The 23,431-nt window shown below is 28.8% G+C and overlaps 1 protein-coding gene across 1 annotated transcript in view; it reads left to right on the forward strand.

Annotated features, from left to right (window-relative positions):
* Nucleotides 1–23,431, forward strand: part of mtDNA-helicase (mitochondrial DNA helicase) — a 46,059-nt gene that overhangs the window by 1,789 nt on the left and 20,839 nt on the right. The window contains exons 2-8 of the mRNA XM_067264494.1: nt 4,443–4,602; nt 7,518–7,709; nt 7,784–7,877; nt 7,943–8,087; nt 8,631–8,788; nt 11,176–11,329; nt 15,240–15,358. Coding sequence (XP_067120595.1) covers nt 4,458–4,602; nt 7,518–7,709; nt 7,784–7,877; nt 7,943–8,087; nt 8,631–8,788; nt 11,176–11,329; nt 15,240–15,358 — 1,007 coding nt within the window. The 5' untranslated portion in view covers nt 4,443–4,457. The remainder of the gene's footprint in view (nt 1–4,442; nt 4,603–7,517; nt 7,710–7,783; nt 7,878–7,942; nt 8,088–8,630; nt 8,789–11,175; nt 11,330–15,239; nt 15,359–23,431) is intronic.

Consider the following 23,431-nt stretch of genomic DNA (forward strand, 5'->3'; position numbering starts at 1 on the left):
AACTTTATTGTTGTCTGAAGAATTTTTAAGTCAAAGTCTTCGTTATTCGAATTTTATAAAAGAAATAAAATTTTAAAATAAATTTCTAAACTATAAATAAACGTCAAATTTTGGTAGAAGTTACTTTTAATGTATATACGTACTATCATAAAACGTGATAAAATGTTTCTGAAATGGCTTGATGAGTCTGAGAAAGAAAATGTAGGATCCATTCTTGCAGATGATGGCTGTGTTCAGCAGAGAACAGTTGTAACCGAGCAAAGGTGTTTCAATTGGCAGCTGTTATGTATTGGGTTGTTCGGAAAGTAATTTCGTTTTTCCCATAGAAAAATAAATGCAATATTTTTATAATAAATAAATATTTTATTGAATTATATATTGACCATTTTGGTCAAAACCTGTTGTCATTGTTTCTGGTAGTAGATAATTTCATATTCATAAAAATTTTGGTTGTTGTTTACAAAAAACTGATCCAAGTGATTTTTGACATTGTCATTTCAAGTAAATGTCTTACAGTTAAAAAAAATTTGTATAGACCGGAACAAGTAATAATCTGAGTGTGCCCGATCTGGCGAATGTAGTTGGTGTGATAACACATCCCATCTAAGCTATAACAGTTTCTGACGAGTTACCAAACTTGTGTGAAATTTGGCATTATCATGGTAAAACACTACACTTTGTTTGTTGATCAATTCTGGCCTTTTCTGTTTGATGATATTACTCAATTTGTTTACTCGATGGCAGTACACTTTCGAATCAATTGTTAAATTGTCTGGTAAAAACTCAAAAAAAAATTTCTTTAAAATCCCACCATAGAGAGCATCTCTCATTAATAACATGTGGAACCCATATATCGAGCTTTGAGACGAAACCAATTCGTTTTAAGTAATAATAAACGGTTCAATTTAACAGATTTAATCTCTTAGTGATTTCACGTGTTGTTATACGGCAGATTGCTTCAATCAGTACCTTTATTTTGTTTTCATTGGCTTCAAATGGCCATCCAGAATGTGGTGTATCTTCGATATTAAAATTGCCAGAACGCAATTTTGTAAACCAATTTTGGCACTGTCTTTCTCTCAACACATCTTCTCCAAACATGTACCACAATTTTTTTCTTGTTTGAACAGCATTTTGATTTTTTAGTTATAAAAAAGCAAAATATGCGAAAATGATGCTTTCGATTTTCCATATTTGATAGGTCACCAAAAAAAAACAATTGTACAGAATCAAACAAAATTTTTTACAAATAAGCCTTAAAATGTCAGCTGTCGAAGTACATAATGAAAATGTGGTTTAAAATAAAATTGGCTGGTAAAAATACATCTAATTCCTCTAGTAATAAAAAACAAAATTACTTTCCGAACAACCTAATAGTTACATCTGCCTAATGATGAGTGACATATGTGTTGGAACAAAAAGCAGCCATTGTTGGTCAGTTTCAGGTAGCAATAGTTGGCATAAATGAAAGACGCTATTAAATGTGATGTTAAAACACCAAATACGTTCCTTTTCCTAAACAGTGCTACTGTAGAGGGTGCTCAGCAGAAAAATACTGAACAGCTCCAGAACTGTCGAGTCTGCTGAATGCAGCCGATGTGAGTGAAGATCTCTGTATGAAAATCCTGGAAGTGTTGAGAAAGAAACTAGATCCTCCACAGGCAACATCAGTATCAAGAGAAGAGTGTTCATATTGCTCAAAAAAATATAGGAAAACCACATCCAAGAGTGTAACATGTAGCCTACTGACTGACCTGTAGGTACTGTACAACATAATAACAATCTGCAAACAATGCCATTTAAAAATCCAGACAAAATAGATTTAGAACTTAAATAGAAATTATAATTAAGTTTAACAATAATTTCAAATATTGTGTTTCTGTTTTTATTAATCTGATCATATATCAATTTTCTGTTTCTATATCAAAATTACTTTTAACATATTCTATGAAGCAAAGTAAGGTAAACCTTAAAATGTGTATTATTCATAACAAAACTTCTGATCTAAGTAAAATTTCTCAAGGCAAGTCATTTAGAATACAAAAATATGTAGGGTGAGCATGGCACTCACTCTTGATTAACGGCATTACAGATCGGACTGCAAGTAGCAACAGGTTAAATCTTTTGTTCATATGAGTTTATACAAAGTATCTAAAAGTAACTTATACTTAAAATGTAATTACAATGATAAATTCTGTAGGGAAGATTGAAACATTTCATAAAATTTAAAATCATTTATGATTTTTTGATAAATCTTTTATAATATTTAATGGAAAAAATTATTTTTGTGAACAAGTCATGAAGGGAGTAGGTAATTGGCTATTATGGACCACTATAATGGAACTCTGGGTCTGGTTATGAAGCCTAATGTCTTTTTAAAAAAACTGTTGAAAGTATGTTAGACATGATGTCACACATGTGGAGGATTACAATATCAGGGAAACTTAGCAGAAGCAATGTTGAGCAGAATGGACAATAAATTAGCAATATCATTCAAGAACTGGTGATACTATAGTAGCATGAGTCTATTTAACTACACAATTATAATTTGATGTACTTCATGATTATAAAAAATTAATATGAAATGATATATATCTGTAATATAGTTCTGAACACCAAAAATAAAAAATAGCTTTGGGATTTGTGGCATGTTTAGTATTACAGAACAGTCCCGTTTACAAAGCAGTTAACTCTTTTTAATATAAATCAAATGACTGCTGTAATTAATTGGGCTTTTTAATGTAGTTATAAAATAACATAAAAAAACAGTTTTTATGTTTATATAGTAATGGTATGAGTACAATACATAGTATAGTGTAAATTCTAAAAGTTAAAAGAACTGGAACAATTTAAACTAAAAATTATTTGAAAAAAGTTAACTAATGAACTTTGAACTGTTACAATTGTTATTTGTAACTGATCTACTATATATATCTATTTTATTATGTTTATACATTTGTTCAGGGCAATAGCAAAAAGGTTTTCACTATTCTTCCAGTGATTGTTTAAATTTAAAAATAAAATAAATAAAAGTATTTGGGAGGTTAGGCTTCCTTAGATTATATGGTTTTAGGGATGGGTCACTTGTCTGGCCACAAAGACAATTGCAAATTATTGGGCTACATGGTTTGTGAACTTTCATCTTTATTGCAGACAAATTTTTGTCAGCACTCATCATATTAAATATTATCTTAAAAACTAAAGAAAATGCTTAATGTTTTCACATTTTAGCATTAACTTTTTTATATGATTTCCTTACAAACAAATGTTGTAAGGATGTGAACAAATATAAGTTCACATATAAACTTATATTTGTAAACATTATACAGGGTGGGGCATAATGGAGTCCCAGATTTACGAGGAGAATTTTAAAAAAACGGTACAAGAATATGGAAAAAACTTATTTATTTATTCAAAGTACACGTAAGAAAGTTATTTTTGTTTAGGTTTTAAAAATGATGTCATCCAATTGTTGGCCTTCACAGGCGATGTACATTTGGAGCCGTTCCTTGAAGTTTTCTTCAACTCTCACCAGCATATCTAGAGGAATTTTGGCAATTTCCTCATGAATGGCCTCCTTGAGTTCTTGTGGGGTCCTCTGCCTTGAGATACCCCCATAAGAAAAAGTCACAGGGGCTTAAATCGGGAGCTAGGGGGCCATTCAACGGCTTCTCATAAAGAGATTACTTGACCAGGGAACATCTCTGTCAAAATGGAGTGAAAACAACAGTTTGTATGGGCTGTTGCTTCATCTTGTTGAAACCAAAAGCCACTTGTATTCTTTCATTTTGGGGCGCAAAAAATTCTCCAGCATATCGCAGTATTGATTGGAAGTCATAGTAACAGTGACATCATCCTCTTCAAAAAAAAAAAAAAAGGCCCCATGATGCCTACAGAGGACAAAGCACACCAAATGGTGACTTTCAGGCTGTGAAGAGGTTGTTGGTAGAGTTCTTGGGGTTCCCAGCAGCCAATGATGAAAATTCTGCTTGTTCACTGTGCCCAACAGATGAAAAAGCACTTTGTTGCTACTCCACACAATACCCCTAGGAGGCACAGCTGTAAAGACTTAATGATATCATTTTTAAAACCTAACCAAAAATAACTTTCTTACATGTACTTTGAATAAATAAATAAGTTTTCTCCATATTATTGTACCGTTTTTTTTTAATTCTGTGAGACTCCATTATGCCCCACCCTGTATGATAACAGTCATGAATATGCACAGCTCTGAATAGATATGAATGATTTTTATATGTTAAGTTCTTCATTTCTTAACTTTTGATAAAAATTTCATGGAATAACTATAACAAAGAAAATAATTTAAATTTGTCTTTTAATTATTATTATTATTATTATTATTATTATTATTATTACTATTACTACTACTACTACATGTTTTTAAATTTTTCTATCTAAAATTTATACATGTTTATTTACAGGATAAAATATTTTTCATGATGAAAATGAAATCATTGTATTCTTGTTTCAAATTCTATGAAAAGGTTATTGTTTTAAATCCAAGGTGCCACTGTTGGAATTCTGAAAGAAATCATGTATTTCATTCATTTCGTTCATTTACAAAATTATTAGGATTTAAATGTATGTATTTTTAATTAAATATAAGTGATTTTATATTAATGATGAAATGCTGTTTTTATTTAATATATAAATTTCTATTAGCCATTAATTTTACTTCTATAATGAATTTTTCTTTGTAGGAGTTTCATTATTCTATGATAGATATCAATAGTAAGATATATAAGTGTATTTTGTTTATGAGGCTCATGTGATCTAACAGTTGACTATTGAATGGATGAGCAAGAATCAAATCTCAGTGATGGCTAGTCTGTGTGGATCTGAGATCCATTTGGTCTTCTTTCCAATGTGGACTGTTAGACCAACAATATAAATTCTTAAAATGTGACATGTTTTGGAATGCACTGTGCAAAGTGTGAAAGTTTTTCTTAGAACATGGTATTGCAATGAGGATTTGAAAGGAATTTGAATGTAAAGAGGATTCATAAGAATTCGATTTTGGATTCTGAGAATTAGTGTTGAGACACCTCCAGGAATGTTTATTCTGTTCTAGTACTGTGTAAAGCATTTATAGGCTATGATTGCTTGAGAATTACCATAATTTGTAAAATAAACTGTTGTTTTATGTTTTTACACAAGTAATCAAGTAATTTGTATGAAGCCAAAAAAAAGAACCTGTTGGTGTTCTTTGGAATTAGAAGACAAGTGATCCAGAGAGAAACTTAAGAACTTAAATGGGAACCAAAAGGATCTCTAGGAAAGTAAAGTTAGCATTGTGATGGGGCTTCTCTAGCCGAACTGTAAATAAGGAAAATGTACACCTTTTTTGCCTGATGAGTCTTCATTGCAAACTTCAGGAGATTTCTTTACCATTTATTTGTGTCAGATTTATAATATTTAAGACATACTTACTAATTATAAATTTAATTTCAAATAAAGACATATATAACAAACACAACCCAATTTATTTGTATTGCCAAATGATCTGTTTGATTATCCTGTTTTTAAAGATAGTAAATAATTAAATACAAATCAATTTGGCTAGAAGTAGGCAGTTATGCCACCATCTCATGGTAAATTTAATAATTAGAAATAAATTAATTTTAATTACAGTAGAGCATCAATTATCCGACCCCCAATTAACCGACTTATCGGTTAACCGACCACGTTCTAGTCAGCAAATTCAAATGTCCGCTAATGATGTGGCACTACAATATTTGATTATGTCTTGGCTACTTTAGTATTATTTTTGTTAAATTTTTGCATGTTTTAGCTGGCAGCACTGGCTCGACTATGAAAGGGAGGCTAGTATTTAAACCAGGCCTAATAATGTATTTTTTCCAGGCCTAATAATGTATTTAAACCAGGCCTATACTAATAATGTATTTTTTCATACTTTTTGGTTATCCGACTTTTCAGTTATCTGACTAACCCCAGTCCCCAATTAAGTCGGATAAACAATGCTCTACTGTATAAGTTAGAATATTCAGGAAGGAAAGAATATTCTAAATTAAATTTATGCTATATATGTTTATACACATCATGCCAGGATTAAAGCTTTAATTGGCTTAGAGCCAAAGAGGGCCATGGGTTCTAAACTCCCCAGCAGGCATTGTGAATGAGTTTGGTCATATCTAAATTAATTAATAATATTGTAAAGAAAAAATTTTTAAAAATCTAGGATGAAATATATATTTAAAAAATGTAAAAAATATACAATATTGAAGACATACACAAAAAATTTTTAAGAAGACTGTGAAAATTTTTTTGTGTATGTCTTCAATATTGAAGAGCTTATAAAAGAAGATCAACTCTACCAATGTTGATTGTGTTCCAGTGATTGTGAAAAGACATTTAAGAAAACTGCAAAAAATGTTTTTGTATATGCCTTCAATATTGTACATTTTTTACATTTTTTAAATAATTAATAATAGTTCTGGAAGCAAAGATTTGACATAGCTCCAGATAGTGTAACTGGCAATGCATCTTCATGATAAGCAGGAATTGAAAGTTCAAGTTCTGTTCCTGGATAATTCTTTTCTTCCAAAATATTCTAGATTAAAATTAAAATTAATTTATTTCTAATTATTAAATTTTTTGTGATATCGAAACATAACCACCTACCTCTAGCCAAGCAGATTTGTATTTAATTATTTACTGGCCTTAAAAATAGCCTGATATATAATCTTGTGGATTATTTAAGAATCCAAATAAAGACTTTTTATAATTCTATTCTCTGAATATTTAAATATTCATCATATATTCAGAATGATCAACAACAATGTAGTTGGAGGGTAATGGACAAAGTCTGACATTTCCATGTCAAATTATCCTTGAAAATTTCAGATGATCCTATGCAGAATCAAATTCAGTTTTCTCATGTTCATGCATATATAAAAAAAAATCCTTACAAATTTACCATCAACTTAAGAAATGAAAAGATCATATTGAGTGACATATTTCACATTATTTAGAGAAAATAGTGTTCATTAGTTGATATATTTATAGAGTATTTTTTTATTGTTCTTTACAGATAATTTTGGTTGAACTTTTAATGAAACTATTTTTAATAATATACTTTTTTAATGTGTAATGTTAGTAGATTAAAGAACAATATATAAAAAGGCATTTGCTTTGTCTGTACAGGGTGGTCCAAAAGTCTAGTCATTCCTGCTGTACATTAACATATATTCAAGAATGATTAAGAATAATCAAATCATATGAAGCTATGAGAAATAAGCTCTTATAGAAAATTTCAATTAGTTATAAACAACTTTCTTAATAAGTTGTAATTATTTTTTTGTTTTCCACGGAAGATCACAATTAACTTTGTTACAGAATTTAAGATATAAGAAGTCAGATTATTTTTGGATTAGAATTAATCTAATTATTAAATATATTTAGCTATTAAATGTTAGCTATATTTATATCTATAAAATTTACAAGAAATTAAATTTAAAATAAATTTTAAATTTCAGCGACATTTACTCAATTACGATATTTGACAAATTCTATTGTAATACCTCAAACAAATGTTGAAGAAATGAAAAGTTTCTTAAACAATAACAAATTATCATTCAATGAAGGTCCTATGTGTCTTCACTTTCATTGTCTTCAATGTAAGGAAGAAAAAAACAAAAATTCTACAATGTTTCTAAATATAAAAACTGGTATGTTTAAATTTAAAATTATTAATAAATTTTATATAAAAATTACATTTATTAAAATAAAATTCTATATTTAGGTAATTTTATATGTTATTCTTGCAAGCAAACTGGCTCATGGAATAAGTTTCAAGAGTATATTTCATTATTAAAATCAAATAATCTGGAGAAAATGTAACTTTTTTGTTTTTTTACTTACTTATTTTTCTTTTTTGATCAATTTTATTTTATATATGTAGAAAGAAATCTCAATTAGAAGCGGATTGCATTTCATTGTCAGATAAAGAACATAAAGAAATTAATGAAGTGTTACAGTCAACAAAAAATATTTCAGATTTACCTGATAAAGAAATAATGACTATATTAAGGCATTTTGATTGTAAAGTAAGTAAAATAAGGATATTTGACTAAATGAATTTACAATCCTCTGTAAAATCTGTGAAGTTCTTAACATATTTGTGACTCCGGTGCAATCCCAAAAATTTTTTTGTGGGTGATGAGTCTATGATATGTCAGGACTTTTCCATCATCACCTGGTTGTTTCCATTGTGGGACTAGCCAAATGCACAATGGATATAAAAAAAGATCCCTCTTAGTGTCTATGAGGTAGAAAGAAAAACAGTTTTTGCTTATAAACCAAAAATATAATAATAGAAATTAATTGTCTACCTGACAATTAATTTAATGATTAATTATTTATTGGCATTTAGGAACATGAATATAGAGAATTTAATTTAGAAAATTTGCTTATTGTGCAGTATGTTTTAAGAATTAATTAGTGTTATTTACCATTTAACAGCAGTTAAAAATTGTCTGTAATCTTCATTGAATATAAATTATTAAATGATTTATTATATTCTATCTGTTTCATATGTAAGAATGATTCAATTATGAAAAAGTAAATAAATTTTACAATTTACATTATAGGGTTTGAAAACTGCAACTATAAAAAGTTTCAATTTAAAAGTCAATGCAGATTATTCAAGACTTTTCTTTCCAATGAATGGAATTGATGATGAAATTACAGCAGTGAAAATTCTTTCGAGGATAAATCATCAATTTTTTCAAGATTTAATTATTCCAAAGTATATATATTTAGTTAAAAGTTGTAAAATGTTTATATTAATTTGCCCTATGAAACTTATGAAAAGTATAAATATCACTCACAAAACCAAAAATCCAGCTCATAGATCAAAAAGTGAAAGGAAAACAAATGTTTTCAATAGTCTTGAGCAACCACCTTCAGATTAAAAGAATGGATTTGAAAATGGAACAAGAAATGGAATGTTGTAATTTGAAATATGTAAAAAATAACATCTGATTAGCAGTCAGTGGTCACATGGTTACACTGGGATGTAAAAATAATAATAAATTTCATAAACTAAACAACAGCCTTAATTAATGAAGCAATTTTATGTTACAATTAATAATTATAAATTAAGTAATTTGGTACTAGAGGTAGATCTTAGGTGCCATCTCTTGTCAAAATTAATAATTATAATAATTTAATATAATTTAGAATAGTCTAGAAAAAAAGAATCAGCTTGAAGCAGGAATCGAACCTACAACCTCAGCTTACCTTGCAGTGTGCTGACCAGTTACGCCCCCTGGACCTCCAAGAACTCTTCGCTTCCAGACACATTTAAATCTTTGATATAACCATTCATAGTTACCCATGATGCTGACTGGGGATGATTTCTATGCCCATGGCACTCATCCAGCGCATTGCATGGTAAGCAGAGGTTGTGGACTTGACTCCAGCTCCAGGCTGACTTTTTTCTTCCAGGCTGTTCTAATTATATTAAATTATTATAACTATTAATTTCAACAAAAGATGGCAACTAATGTCTATCTCTAGTACCAAATTACTTAATTTCTAATTATTAATTGTAACATAAAATTGCTTCATTAATTAAGGCTGTTGTTTGGTTTATTATTAATACATCAGGCTTTGGGATGTTTATATTTGAATATTAGATTTCAAATAATACCCTATAAGTTGGGGATAATGTGTTATTTTCCTTGTAGTTAATAGTCATGTTATTTCTGCTGGCCTTCTGAGTGATATTTATACTTTTCATCCAGTATACAGTATGTTTATTAATTTAACTTAGGAAAATTAATGATAATATAAATTTGTTTTATATTTTTATCAAAATTCATAAGTCCAAAAACAAATTAAAATTACATTTGCATAATTTTGTTAGCATTATTTTCAGGAAAAAGGTATTTTTAGCCATCTTTCTGCATTATTAGTTATCAATATTAGTCTTATCCAGTGCTTAAAACATTTAATGTTAATCATTTTAACTGTTATATTTTTGCAGTATAGTAGTTTAAATTGCTGGTATTTCACATTTTATTATATGCTAACTGTTGTTAAAGAAAGTAACAGGCAAGCAATACTGGATGAATTATGGCATTAATTAATAATTATAATAAATTAATCTTCAAGTTATATAATTTTTAATTCTTTTAACATGTCATTTAAATGTCATAGTAAATAAAACCAGAATTTCTATTAATGATAGTCCTATTCACTTATTCTATTTAATGTTAACATTCATTTGGTTATTAGTATAAGCATCCCTGCAGAACATCTCTTCAGTTAACATTTTTCCAGTAGAATTCTTTTGGTAGAATACCCAAAATTTATAGAATATATGTAGATATATTTATCTACATATATTCATATATGCTACCAATTATTTTTGGTAATGTTTATACAGGAAACATTTATATTTATATCAATACAACATTTTTTAATAAAACTATATTCATGGTTCCTACACACCTGGAAAGACAGAAAATCAGGGATTTTAAGTGTTCAGAAAAAGTCATGAAAAGTCAGGGAATATGCCTTTTTAGCTGCTTTACTAATTTTTTTGTTCACAATATGGCTGACAAAGTGAAGCTTTCTGTAGGTAGAAACAAGTAATGTGGTACAATGCAACTTACAAAAAGAGGTGCAGAATATTTTTAGCACCTCTTTTTGCAAGTTGTACCAAAATTTCTCCAAAACATACACAAAATTTTCCCAAAAATCATTGCATACAAAATAAAACCAATCCTTGTCACAAAACTCTCAGATTAATTAATTGGAATAGATGTTTGTATCTACAAAAAAGTAACTATAAATGATTCTAATTTATCAAACAGCAAAATATTTATTGTTTTGTACAAACCATACAGAATAATTTGTTATAAATTTGCCAGGTTAAAAAGTGAAACGTTTTTAATATTTATATGATAATATATAGTTTTTAGTCTAACATTAAAAACTTTTTTAAGAAATAGTTTAATATAATATAATTGAATTAAAATTGTCAGTTAAAAAACAAATTAATGTACTACTTCTCTACATTTTGTATAGTAATTTAAAGTAAAGTAACTTTTATATAAAGTATTATTAAGACTATTTAATATATTATAAATAAAACTATTTTTAATGGGAAAATATTCTTTTTTACAGAAGAAAAGTTGTTGCTTTATTTGGTTGGCCTAAAATTTCAAAAAATCAAGAAATTGTTTTAACTTCAACCCCATTAGATGCTATTGCTATCAGCCAAGAAACAAATATCCCAGCTATTTCATTTCCAAAAGGATTATCGTCATTATCTGATGAAGTAAGAATATCTCAAATACCAGATTTTGTATTTCTATGTTTGGTACTAAGTTCTGTTAAACTTAATTTTGTTGATGTTAATTACTGTACTCTCAAAAAAGAAAAGTAACATGAATGTTAATAAATAAGGTAGCCCAAAAGTCAGGTAATCAAGATTTGTGATGATAAAATGTAAATGTTCTGAACTATGCACCTACCATCACATGCAGTTTTTTTAACATGCAAACATTCATAATGTGGCAACTTTTCCACTGATTTTTTATGCATAATTACACTGCACCTAATTTCTATTACTTGAATTTGACAATTCTGAAACATCCTGTAATGTGGCTTCTCTGCATATGCCAAATTTTGACATCATATATTGTTTTGGTTACAAGATATTGCTCTACAAACTAACTTTGCAATAGTGTGGGCTAATGTGAAACAAATTCAGTGGAAATAAATGATGGGAAGGCTGAGGTGTTTCTCAGAAGAACCAAAAAAAGATTTTCTTCTATTTTTTGGGCATAAAATAAACCCACAAAAACATTTAAATTGTTGAATGCCATAGTGCTCCAGGCTATTTTACAGAGATAAGTGTTCAAGCTTGTAGTGAGTGGCAGGCCACCATGTCATTACAACATGCATATGTGACAAACATCCATGACATCACAACTGCTTCTTGTGGCAATCATGTAAAACCTTGATATCCTTGATAACCTGACATCATTTTTAATGATGTCAGGTTATCAAAAATAACATCAAAGCAGAAAATTGTCATGTTACTCATGAAATCAAGTGACAATAATGAAAAATTGCATTCAATGACATGCATAAGGTAGTAATTTTCTGCAGCAACTTTTTGAGGGTCTGTGATAAGTGGAAAAAATTTCTTGACCAAGATTTTTACACAGTTAGATAGATAGTAAGTATCATGAAGTGTCATGGTGTAAAGTACTATTTTTAGTAGCTCAGGAAACTGACACTAACTGCGGCCAGTAAAACTTCCGTTAACCTAACAAGTACTTTACGCGGATTCGAGATTAGTTTGCCAGGCCTGGACTTTTACGTGTGCACTGAAAAATTAGTAAGAACAACGACAAATATAAACCAACCCGAAATGCATATGAATAAATAAACTAAGTTTCCCTAACCGTATGCTGTTGGAGCGTCTACCAATTTCTTTACTTGGCTTACAAAGACGGTTCACACAGGATTAATATTCACAGCATCCACACCTACTACGTTAAGACAAATATCAAGTCAAAAAAAGTTTTAAATATATTTAATTAGTAAATCGAATTTAACTATGTACAAATGTCTATAATCCAAAACAAAATTTATTAATGAAAATCCACAAGTCAACCCAACAATAAAACTCAGTTACTTAGCTTAACTTAAGATGAATTCCCCTTTGACAATTCAACAAATCAAATATTTAAGAACTATGAACAAAATCTCTTACGAACTAAATGCCTATCCGTCACCTCACTATACTAGGAACCTGTTTCCTCAATCCTTTCGCTATCGTCAAATCGAATTCCCCTGTAAACACCTTGAATCGCCTAATTCTCAATCTGGACTTTGCCTCAAAGTAGTAAACCTCGATCAGGAATCACCTCTCATTCAGGAGTTCACCTCGTTTGTCTTCGGTTAGCATGCTGGTTTTATGCTGTGAGGTGACGTCACAATTCAGCTAGGTTACTCCCCTTATTTACATACTTATTTTTCTAACATCAAATTTCTTTCTGGCAGCTTCAATTCTCCGACAAAATCTTATAAACCGTTTACAAAGCAATCAGCACAATTTTCTGGGATGTTTTATGACGGTTTAATAAATATTTCTTTTCTAGTGAGTGTGGGGGATTTCCCCTCCATTTTTTTCTACTGTTCATTTCCGTTGGACAGCGCAAGTGCGCATGATTTTTCCTACAGTGCTCGTTCTTTCGTGAGTTGGTTTGTTATCTTCTGTCTTTTTTGTTACATAGGAGAGTGGTGGGGAACTTTCATCCTAACTAAACATAAGCCCCAAACAAAATATAATAAAACAAAAAATAATAATAAAAAATAAAAATAACGCTCGGACTGAGTTCTTTACAATGAAAGCACAGCTAAATAAATCAATTTGGTGAAAAATGCCTGCAAAAAAACTAGTAATAGTGGAAAACAACTGCTACCACATAGATTAATTGCTTTTAGACTAATTAGTACTACAACAATTACATTTTAATTTTAATATAAATTTTTAATGCTACATCATTGCCGCTTGTTGATAATAGCAGAATTTTAACAATAAGCATTTGTCATATAAAGATATTATTTTCTGAACTATGAATATTTTAGAATTAACAACAGGACTTTCTACAGTAAAAATGTTTAGATTTTTAAAATTAAATACAAATTTGTTCCAAAATAACATACATGTCGTTCCATCTATGAACCCCCAACAATTTGTCAAAGGAGCACCTTTTGCTGTTATTACTTGGCTAAATAATTTTAATTTTTCTCTTGTTAGTTTTATTTCATCGATATTCAATAACAATCTAGAATGGCTATTGTAAATGATATTTAGTGTTTCATGCACAAATCGTGAAAGTTTTTTGATCTCCCCAACAAAACAGAAATATCATCAAGTCTATTAAGATAAACTAATCTTTGTAATAAAATACATAATGCATCAATTCCAAATGAGCGTGATCCATTTTCACAAATGATTACAGATGGAAGGCATAATGCAGATGAAACAAATCATCTCTTGAAAATTTGTTAAAATTAAAAATTTTATAAGTTATTCCTTTTCTTAAGTATTTACTTTAATTTATAAATATATCACTTACTGAAAATAAAATGAGCAATCAGAATCAGTCATTTTATTTAAATTTCTTCTTGCTTTTGTCACAGGTAGATCTTTAGTGATATGATATAATAAAATGGCTTCTTCATCACTTTCATACTGATCCAACAAGAGTAATACCTCATCACTAGACTACAAATACAATTTTAATTAAATGCTTACTGTGCGAAAAGAAAAAGTGAACACAGCCTTAGAGCAGTCACTTCACATTACATTAAAAAATATTAAATAATTTTTGGATTAAAATTGTGTTTCTTTACAATGTTATTCATAAATGCTTAAATAATTGTTATTTTAATAAAATAGGTCATAACTTTAACCCCAAACACAAAAAAAAAAATTGAAGAAGTTTAAGCTAATCATACACTCACCATCCTAGACAAAGCAAACTCCATTATCGACTGTCTAGAATTGCCAGATGGCGGCGCTCAGCCATCCACCATTCATGTTTTTGGCAGGATACATGCTCCTTAACCTCTCTAATAAAGCTGCTCAACTTGCTTCAAAAATTTTGTAACAAATATCGTAGATATCATTGGCACTAAATTTCTGTTGCTTTTTGTCAACTGTGTGTCACATTTGCATTTAGATTGTTTAAAAAAACATCCATCTAAGACTTTTATTTCTCAGCTCTATATTCTTAATGCAGTCAATGATAATAAATGTGGAAATAGTAAAAACTTAAAGATGTCTGATGCTATGCTGTTAAATTACAGCCTTGATGCAATTAATTAATGTTTAATATTACTATAAATTAAAATTTCTTTCAGCATAAATATATTTCTTGATCTGTACCATTTATTTAAGTAGTTTTTGTTCAGTAAATGACATTTTGTCTTATATACACACATTTAATACTTTACATAAATTTTTAATAATTCAGGAAGCCACTTAATTTAATCAAAACATTCTAATTTTGATGTGTGCTAATTAACCAAAATCTACTGTAATTACATATTCTATATCTTTCCATGTTATGTATATATTTCTAATAATTATAAATGATCTTTATTTAAAGTTTAAAATTTGATTGACTATTTTGTTATTTTAATATTTTTTATTTCTGAATTTTTAGATGTTACCTTTATTTGAAAATTTTCAAAAAATGATTATTTGGTTGAATTTTGGTACAGAAGATGTGTTTACAAAAGTAATTGCACAGAAATTGGGTGAAACTAGGAGTTATTTTATATGGTAATTAAAGTTTTGTATTTATAAAAATGATTTTTATTCAAAGATTTTAAAATAATTATTTGTAGTTATTAAAAATTTTCTTCAATATAAAATTTATATTTATCAATTTAGAAGGATATTTATTTAAAATATAAAGATTACTTTCAAATATGAGTTATATCTTGGAAAATTACATATTCTTGTGGATTTCCTATTAGCCCTGACTATGCTAACAACTGTCCAATAGATACACAAACAAACACAATCCATATGATCACAAATTTAGCAATGGAATAAGTGTTTATGTTGAAGGGAAGATGTTAAATTCAATATTAACATCAATAATAATCATTGCTAAGACCTGATAAAAGTGAGATTTAGACTTGTTCAATTACAATCATCTCTCTCCAAAAACCGTAAAAATATATAAATAAAACAAATAAAAACAAATTTTTTTATGATTTATCAAAAGATACATTAATTATCACTTTCTTTCTTGTTTTTTTGCATGAAAGACTAATTTTTTTTTGGTCTCTCTATGTCCAGGACATAAACAAAATGGCTCTATTTGCCTCCCTCAATTTGGACCTAGGAGTATAGTCTTAACTACATTAAAATTTTAGTATCCAAGAATAACAGGAGGCTTACATAGTTTATTTCATATCATACCATACATAAATATATTGGACATTAGTTTCTTAGGTACCTATGTGCAATTTGATGTTTGAATATGCAACATATGCCTCTCATTGCTATTGGATAATGAAACTTCGATATTATCAAAAGTAGATGTAAAAGTAAACCCCCTGATCTTGTCATTATGTTACATTATGATAAACAGTTCTGTATTTTTATGATAGTTTTAACATCTTACTATATTCATATAATTCAAATGATCTTATAGTGAGAAATTATATTCTGTTAAGCAAGTAATTTGTTAAATATCCAATTATTTGACTTCCTTGTTTTATTATTTGTAATTTTAATCAAAGATACACAATTTTACAGTAAATCAATGTAACTTACAGTAGATAAAGATTTAAATAATTAATACAAATAAAGATGAATCTGCCCAAAAGGGATCGCCATTTATTTTCTGTGTTCCGAGACAATACACTTTTTGGCAGCAGACCTTTCTTTTTAGGCTACATGTCGCCGGAAGTTGCTAAAAAGTCCTTGTAAAAACACAAAACATTTCCAATTAAAATTATAAATAATTTGTAAAAAAGGAACTGGTGACGTTCAGATGTCTTGCCTGCATCCATCCATACCTTTGGGGGTTGTTCACTGCTTTTATCCACTTGAAACGAGCATTGGGAAATGTAGATTTTAAAGACAGCTGCCCCTGGTGGCGACATTTGTACAATTTTCATCAGTAAAATTTACTGATGCAAATTGTACAAGAACTTTTTAGTAACTTCCGGCGACATGTAGCCTAAAAAGAAAGGTTTGCCACCGAAAAGTGTATTGTCTCACAACACAGAAAATAAATGGTGATCCCTTTTGGGCTGATTCGTCTTTATTTCTATTAAAAAATAATTCTCCATCAGATGAAAATTTACTGATTAAATAATTAAACCAAGAACTTTTTATGAAGTAGATTTTATGTATTCCTTTGGATTTAATTAAAATAATTTTAAAAGGTATAAATGGTATCAAGTAATCAGTCCAAATTTATCATTGGACTACATTTTGGTTAATTAAATATACAAAGTGGTATGGATTTGAGTTTTTCTCCACTTTGTATATTTATATGCAGATTGGTTTGCTCTGGAGTAGAACTTGAATTCACTCTGGATCAATAATTCCATTCGGAATATTTTAAATTATATATTTAATTTAATACAAGATGAAAACTTAATCTTCTATCTTTAGTCCAACATATATGGCATTTATTTATTTCATAAGCTAAAATTTAGTCTGATAATAAATCCAGTTTGGTATTTGACTAGTAATATGAATTGGGCTTGGTTTTTTTATATGATTATAAGTGGTATGAAATAAAGATTTTTATCACAAAATATAATTATTTTATTTTTATAGTATATTTAATTGATAAAATATAACTTTATGTAATTTTTTTTTTCTTAAATTAATTTTTGAACTATGAATTAATAAAAATAAACTTTCTAAACCAGCAGATTTATTTCTAGGGCTTTGTTCACTAAGAGTGGATACCATATTTTTGTGAAATTGGCTTTTTTGTGACTTATTCTGAGATTGTTACAATTTGGACACTTGCCAGTGTTCTAATGGCAGGTGCCCAAATTGTAACAATTATGATTTTAACATATTTTTAAAAGTAGGATGTCCAACTGTTAGTATTCTAATAATTATAGTATAAGAAAAGTAGTTTTCAAGCTCTCCTGCAAAAATTATAGTTTTGTGACATGAACCAAATCTTAGATTTAAAAAATTAATATCATAGAACCCTTGAGGTAATGTGGAGTGATGCTGTTTTGGATAAATAAAAACTGGATAAAATGGTCAGCCACATCTATTTTGGATTTAAAAGATATTAATTATGCCAATTCTTTATATCACTTTTAAAGTGTTCTTTTAATTATTTCAATATGAATGGTTTGTTTCACATTGAAACTAAATGAAAAAAGATAACAGAAACAAATTATTTTGTAATACATGTAGTTTTAGAGTTTTTGTTTTATAGTTGTTCCTCATTTCTTTGTGCAATGTTTCTCATCAGTCAAAATGCATATATAGACTACAGAAAAGCATTTGGCAGTGTTCCACACAGTTGGCTGCTATATATTCTACACATGTACAAAATGCATCCATCACTCATTGCATTCTTCCAAAACACTATGCAGCAGTGGAGAACAACACTACATCTCAGAGTTAGTAACATTACCATACAACAGACTGCATCATTTTTCATGAGCAGTCTGTTCCTCATTATGGCTGAATTCACAATGGGCATAGGAAAAAAGTTCTCTTAGTGCCCACAAGACAGAAAGAGATTTTAAAAAATCAGCTCCGTATCAGTCACTTTCTTGGTATGGTCAAGATTAAAGGTGTTACAGCATTTATGTCATCAGTACATTTATGTGAAGCTTTTATAAGTTATAAGAAAAGTAGTGTATTCATAAAGACCAACCCCTGCCGAAATATCGGGCTAGAAAATGGCTATAGTAATATTAATAATTTAAGATAATTTGGTACTAGAGTTAGGCAGTGTTTATGAAACCGTGCCGGTGCTTATTCTGCAACTTGAACACAAACTATATGGTGTATTTTCTCGGACACATGGCAAATTTCATCACTAAGTTTTCTTCAGTTGATACGTGTATTAAGTTTTGTACACGTTTCGGGCTGTTGACGCCCCTCTTCAGCCAACTTTAATTCACAGATTTTTGCAAACATAAAATTGTTTTAAAACCTCTCTGTACATTAATTAATTTTTTATCATCTAGTCGATCTTTTTTCATCGAGGCCAGAGATTCTGTTGTACAAACGAATTCTTATTGGTTTTGTTGCGTATGACTCTATTCATTTACATAGTGATGTGGTAGATGGGCCACCTCGTGGCAATCTTCTGTTTATAGGCATTAATTTTTATTTTATTATTTTACATAAAAATAATAATTTACTTTTTAGTTTATATAGAAATAATTTACTTAGTTCCAATTTATAATATGCTGAGCCAATTTTCGTTTATTTTTATACTAAAGTTTTTATTTATACATTCCTTGCTTTTTATAATTTCAATGCTTTCTTTAAACTTTCTTTTATATGTTTCTTTTTCTTTATGAAGGATTTCTACATTATCTTTATCTATTTTGCAACCGTTTAGAGTACAATGGTCATGAAAAACGGAATTTATTCTATGATATTTTAAGTCGGCTATATGTTCTTTTAATCTGACTCCCAGTTTTCTTTTTGTTTCTCCTATATAGTGCTTATTATTATTACAAGTACAAGGGATCTTATATACTACGTTTTTAGCTTCAGTTATTGCTTGTTGGTTTTTCAATGGGTTGAGGTGTTTTAATCTGTTAGACAGTTTTTGGTATGACGGTGCAAGTTTAAAGTCTAGTTTTTTGATTTTTTTGTTAATTTCTTCGTATAGGCCTTTGATATATGGGAAAGCAGTATACTTCGTATTATTTGCTTGTTCATTGTTATGTGGTATTTTTGGAGTATTTAATTTAATTTCCCATTTATTTAATAGTCGTTGCGGGTAGCCCGCTAAAAGAAATTTCTTTTTTAATTCAGCTATGTCCTTATGTATATATAACTTTTGACTTGTTCTATGTTTAATCTTAGAGTATTCCATTTTAAATATATTATATTTGATATGCAGTGGTATATTAGATTGATATCTGATTGTTATGTTTCCCGAACTTGGCTTCTTGAATGTTCGAAATTCTAAACTCTGTTTTAATCTTTTTATTGTGATATCCAAATAGTTAATTTCTTGACTGGTTTCTTCTTCTACTTCTACTTTGAATTTTATTGCTTCGTGTATGTTATTGATTTGTTTTTTAATTCCTTCTATTGCGATTTCTGCTTTATTATATATTAATAGAATATCATCAACGTATCTTTTATAGAATTTTACACCTCTTATGCTGCTAATTCTGTTATCTATATCTATCATGATTAGTTCCGCTAATTTTGGTCCTATTACTGATCCCATGCTTATTCCATCCGTCTGTGTATAGTAATCTCCATCAAATTCAAAGTAGTTGCTTCTATATGTAAATTCTATTAAATTTATAATTTCATTATTAACTTCCAGATTTTTTAGTTTATCTTCTATTAAGTCCCATGTTATTGACGGATACATATCTACCACATCGAGGCTAGCTATCCTAGAGTCTTCTTTAATACTGATTTGGTTTAGTTCTTCTATAAGTTCATCTGTATTTTTAATTGCGAATTGTGAGTTTTGATATTGCTTAAGCTGCTGTTTTAGAAATTTCTCTAAGTTGTATAACATGGAATACTTAAAGTCTACGATTGGACGAACCTTTTCTCCTATTTTGTGGGTTTTTAGTTGTATGTTTAGTTTTGGTGTACGTTCATTTCCTTCATTCAGAATAAACCACTTTTCGGTTTTGTTGATTTCATGTAGTTGCTCTAATTTTGTAATTCGTCTTTTAAGTTCTAAATATATAACTTCAATAGGGTTTATAGGAAGTTTTCTAAATTTGGTATTATTCGTTATTTCTTGTTTCTTATTTTTAACCCATTCTTGGGTAGCTATTACAATTTGTTTTGATTTATCAGCCTTTATGATCTCTATTTTATTTTCTTGTAAAAAATTATGTAATGCTTTGATTTGATTTATATACTGGGAGTAGTTCTTGTCTTTAATTATTGATTTTTTTCCTTCTTTAGTTACATATTTTTTAATTCTATTACTCAATTCCATTTTCATAATACTTGAATCTGCCTCTGGGAGATTATTACATAATTTGTCTAAATTTGGTATTATTTCTAAAGTATCCCATTTATTCGGACCATTAAAGTCTAGACCTTTATATAATATTTCTTTGATGTTTGCTGGGATGTCAATTTTTGTTTTATTTAGAATAAGATTCTCTTTCCATGTGTTTATTTCGTCTATGGTTGGATATTGAAATTTCTTAACTAATCTTTTATATTTGTTTTCTTCATATTTCTGGCTATGTTCTATTTGTTCGTTGGTGATTTCTAAATGCCCCGATTCTTTCTTTACGTTAATTTTTTGTAAGGTTCTTTTTAATCTTCTAATCTTAATGTATTTATATTGTATTGCTGCTCTTAAAATTTTAAAATTGATATAATTTCTAGTTCTTGTTGGTATTGCATCAGCAATTGATTTAGGCAAGGATAATGTCTTGAGAAGTTTCCTTTCAGTGAGATGTGTTTTAAGATATTTTAAGTCTATAAAAGTTCTATCAATCTCACCTTGTACTTTGGTCTTGTATCTGTTGTCTATATGCTGACTGTTTTGCATCTTCTTCTGATGAATTATGCCGTTTCTGTTTTCTTAATTCTTATTGTAGTGTTTATGAAACCGTGCCGGTGCTTATTCTGCAACTTGAACACAAACTATATGGTGTATTTTCTCGGACACATGGCAAATTTCATCACTAAGTTTTCTTCAGTTGATACGTGTATTAAGTTTTGTACACGTTTCGGGCTGTTGACGCCCCTCTTCAGCCAACTTTAATTCACAGATTTTTGCAAACATAAAATTGTTTTAAAACCTCTCTGTACATTAATTAATTTTTTATCATCTAGTCGATCTTTTTTCATCGAGGCCAGAGATTCTGTTGTACAAACGAATTCTTATTGGTTTTGTTGCGTATGACTCTATTCATTTACATAGTGATGTGGTAGATGGGCCACCTCGTGGCAATCTTCTGTTTATAGGCATTAATTTTTATTTTATTATTTTACATAAAAATAATAATTTACTTTTTAGTTTATATAGAAATAATTTACTTAGTTCCAATTTATAATATGCTGAGCCAATTTTCGTTTATTTTTATACTAAAGTTTTTATTTATACATTCCTTACTTTTTATAATTTCAATGCTTTCTTTAAACTTTCTTTTATATGTTTCTTTTTCTTTATGAAGGATTTCCACATTATCTTTATCTATTTTGCAACCGTTTAGAGTACAATGGTCATGAAAAACGGAATTTATTCTATGATATTTTAAGTCGGCTATATGTTCTTTTAATCTGACTCCCAGTTTTCTTTTTGTTTCTCCTATATAGTGCTTATTATTATTACAAGTACAAGGGATCTTATATACTACGTTTTTAGCTTCAGTTATTGCTTGTTGGTTTTTCAATGGGTTGAGGTGTTTTAATCTGTTAGACAGTTTTTGGTATGACGGTGCAAGTTTAAAGTCTAGTTTTTTGATTTTTTTGTTAATTTCTTCGTATAGGCCTTTGATATATGGGAAAGCAGTATACTTCGTATTATTTGCTTGTTCATTGTTATGTGGTATTTTTGGAGTATTTAATTTAATTTCCCATTTATTTAATAGTCGTTGCGGGTAGCCCGCTAAAAGAAATTTCTTTTTTAATTCAGCTATGTCCTTATGTATATATAACTTTTGACTTGTTCTATGTTTAATCTTAGAGTATTCCATTTTAAATATATTATATTTGATATGCAGTGGTATATTAGATTGATATCTGATTGTTATGTTTCCCGAACTTGGCTTCTTGAATGTTCGAAATTCTAAACTCTGTTTTAATCTTTTTATTGTGATATCCAAATAGTTAATTTCTTGACTGGTTTCTTCTTCTACTTCTACTTTGAATTTTATTGCTTCGTGTATGTTATTGATTTGTTTTTTAATTCCTTCTATTGCGATTTCTGCTTTATTATATATTAATAGAATATCATCAACGTATCTTTTATAGAATTTTACACCTCTTATGCTGCTAATTCTGTTATCTATATCTATCATGATTAGTTCCGCTAATTTTGGTCCTATTACTGATCCCATGCTTATTCCATCCGTCTGTGTATAGTAATCTCCATCAAATTCAAAGTAGTTGCTTCTATATGTAAATTCTATTAAATTTATAATTTCATTATTAACTTCCAGATTTTTTAGTTTATCTTCTATTAAGTCCCATGTTATTGACGGATACATATCTACCACATCGAGGCTAGCTATCCTAGAGTCTTCTTTAATACTGATTTGGTTTAGTTCTTCTATAAGTTCATCTGTATTTTTAATTGCGAATTGTGAGTTTTGATATTGCTTAAGCTGCTGTTTTAGAAATTTCTCTAAGTTGTATAACATGGAATACTTAAAGTCTACGATTGGACGAACCTTTTCTCCTATTTTGTGGGTTTTTAGTTGTATGTTTAGTTTTGGTGTACGTTCATTTCCTTCATTCAGAATAAACCACTTTTCGGTTTTGTTGATTTCATGTAGTTGCTCTAATTTTGTAATTCGTCTTTTAAGTTCTAAATATATAACTTCAATAGGGTTTATAGGAAGTTTTCTAAATTTGGTATTATTCGTTATTTCTTGTTTCTTATTTTTAACCCATTCTTGGGTAGCTATTACAATTTGTTTTGATTTATCAGCCTTTATGATCTCTATTTTATTTTCT

This window comes from Centruroides vittatus, unplaced genomic scaffold, assembly GCF_030686945.1.
Source record: "Centruroides vittatus isolate TY-2023 unplaced genomic scaffold, ASM3068694v2 contig_19, whole genome shotgun sequence".
NCBI lineage: Eukaryota > Metazoa > Arthropoda > Arachnida > Scorpiones > Buthidae > Centruroides > Centruroides vittatus.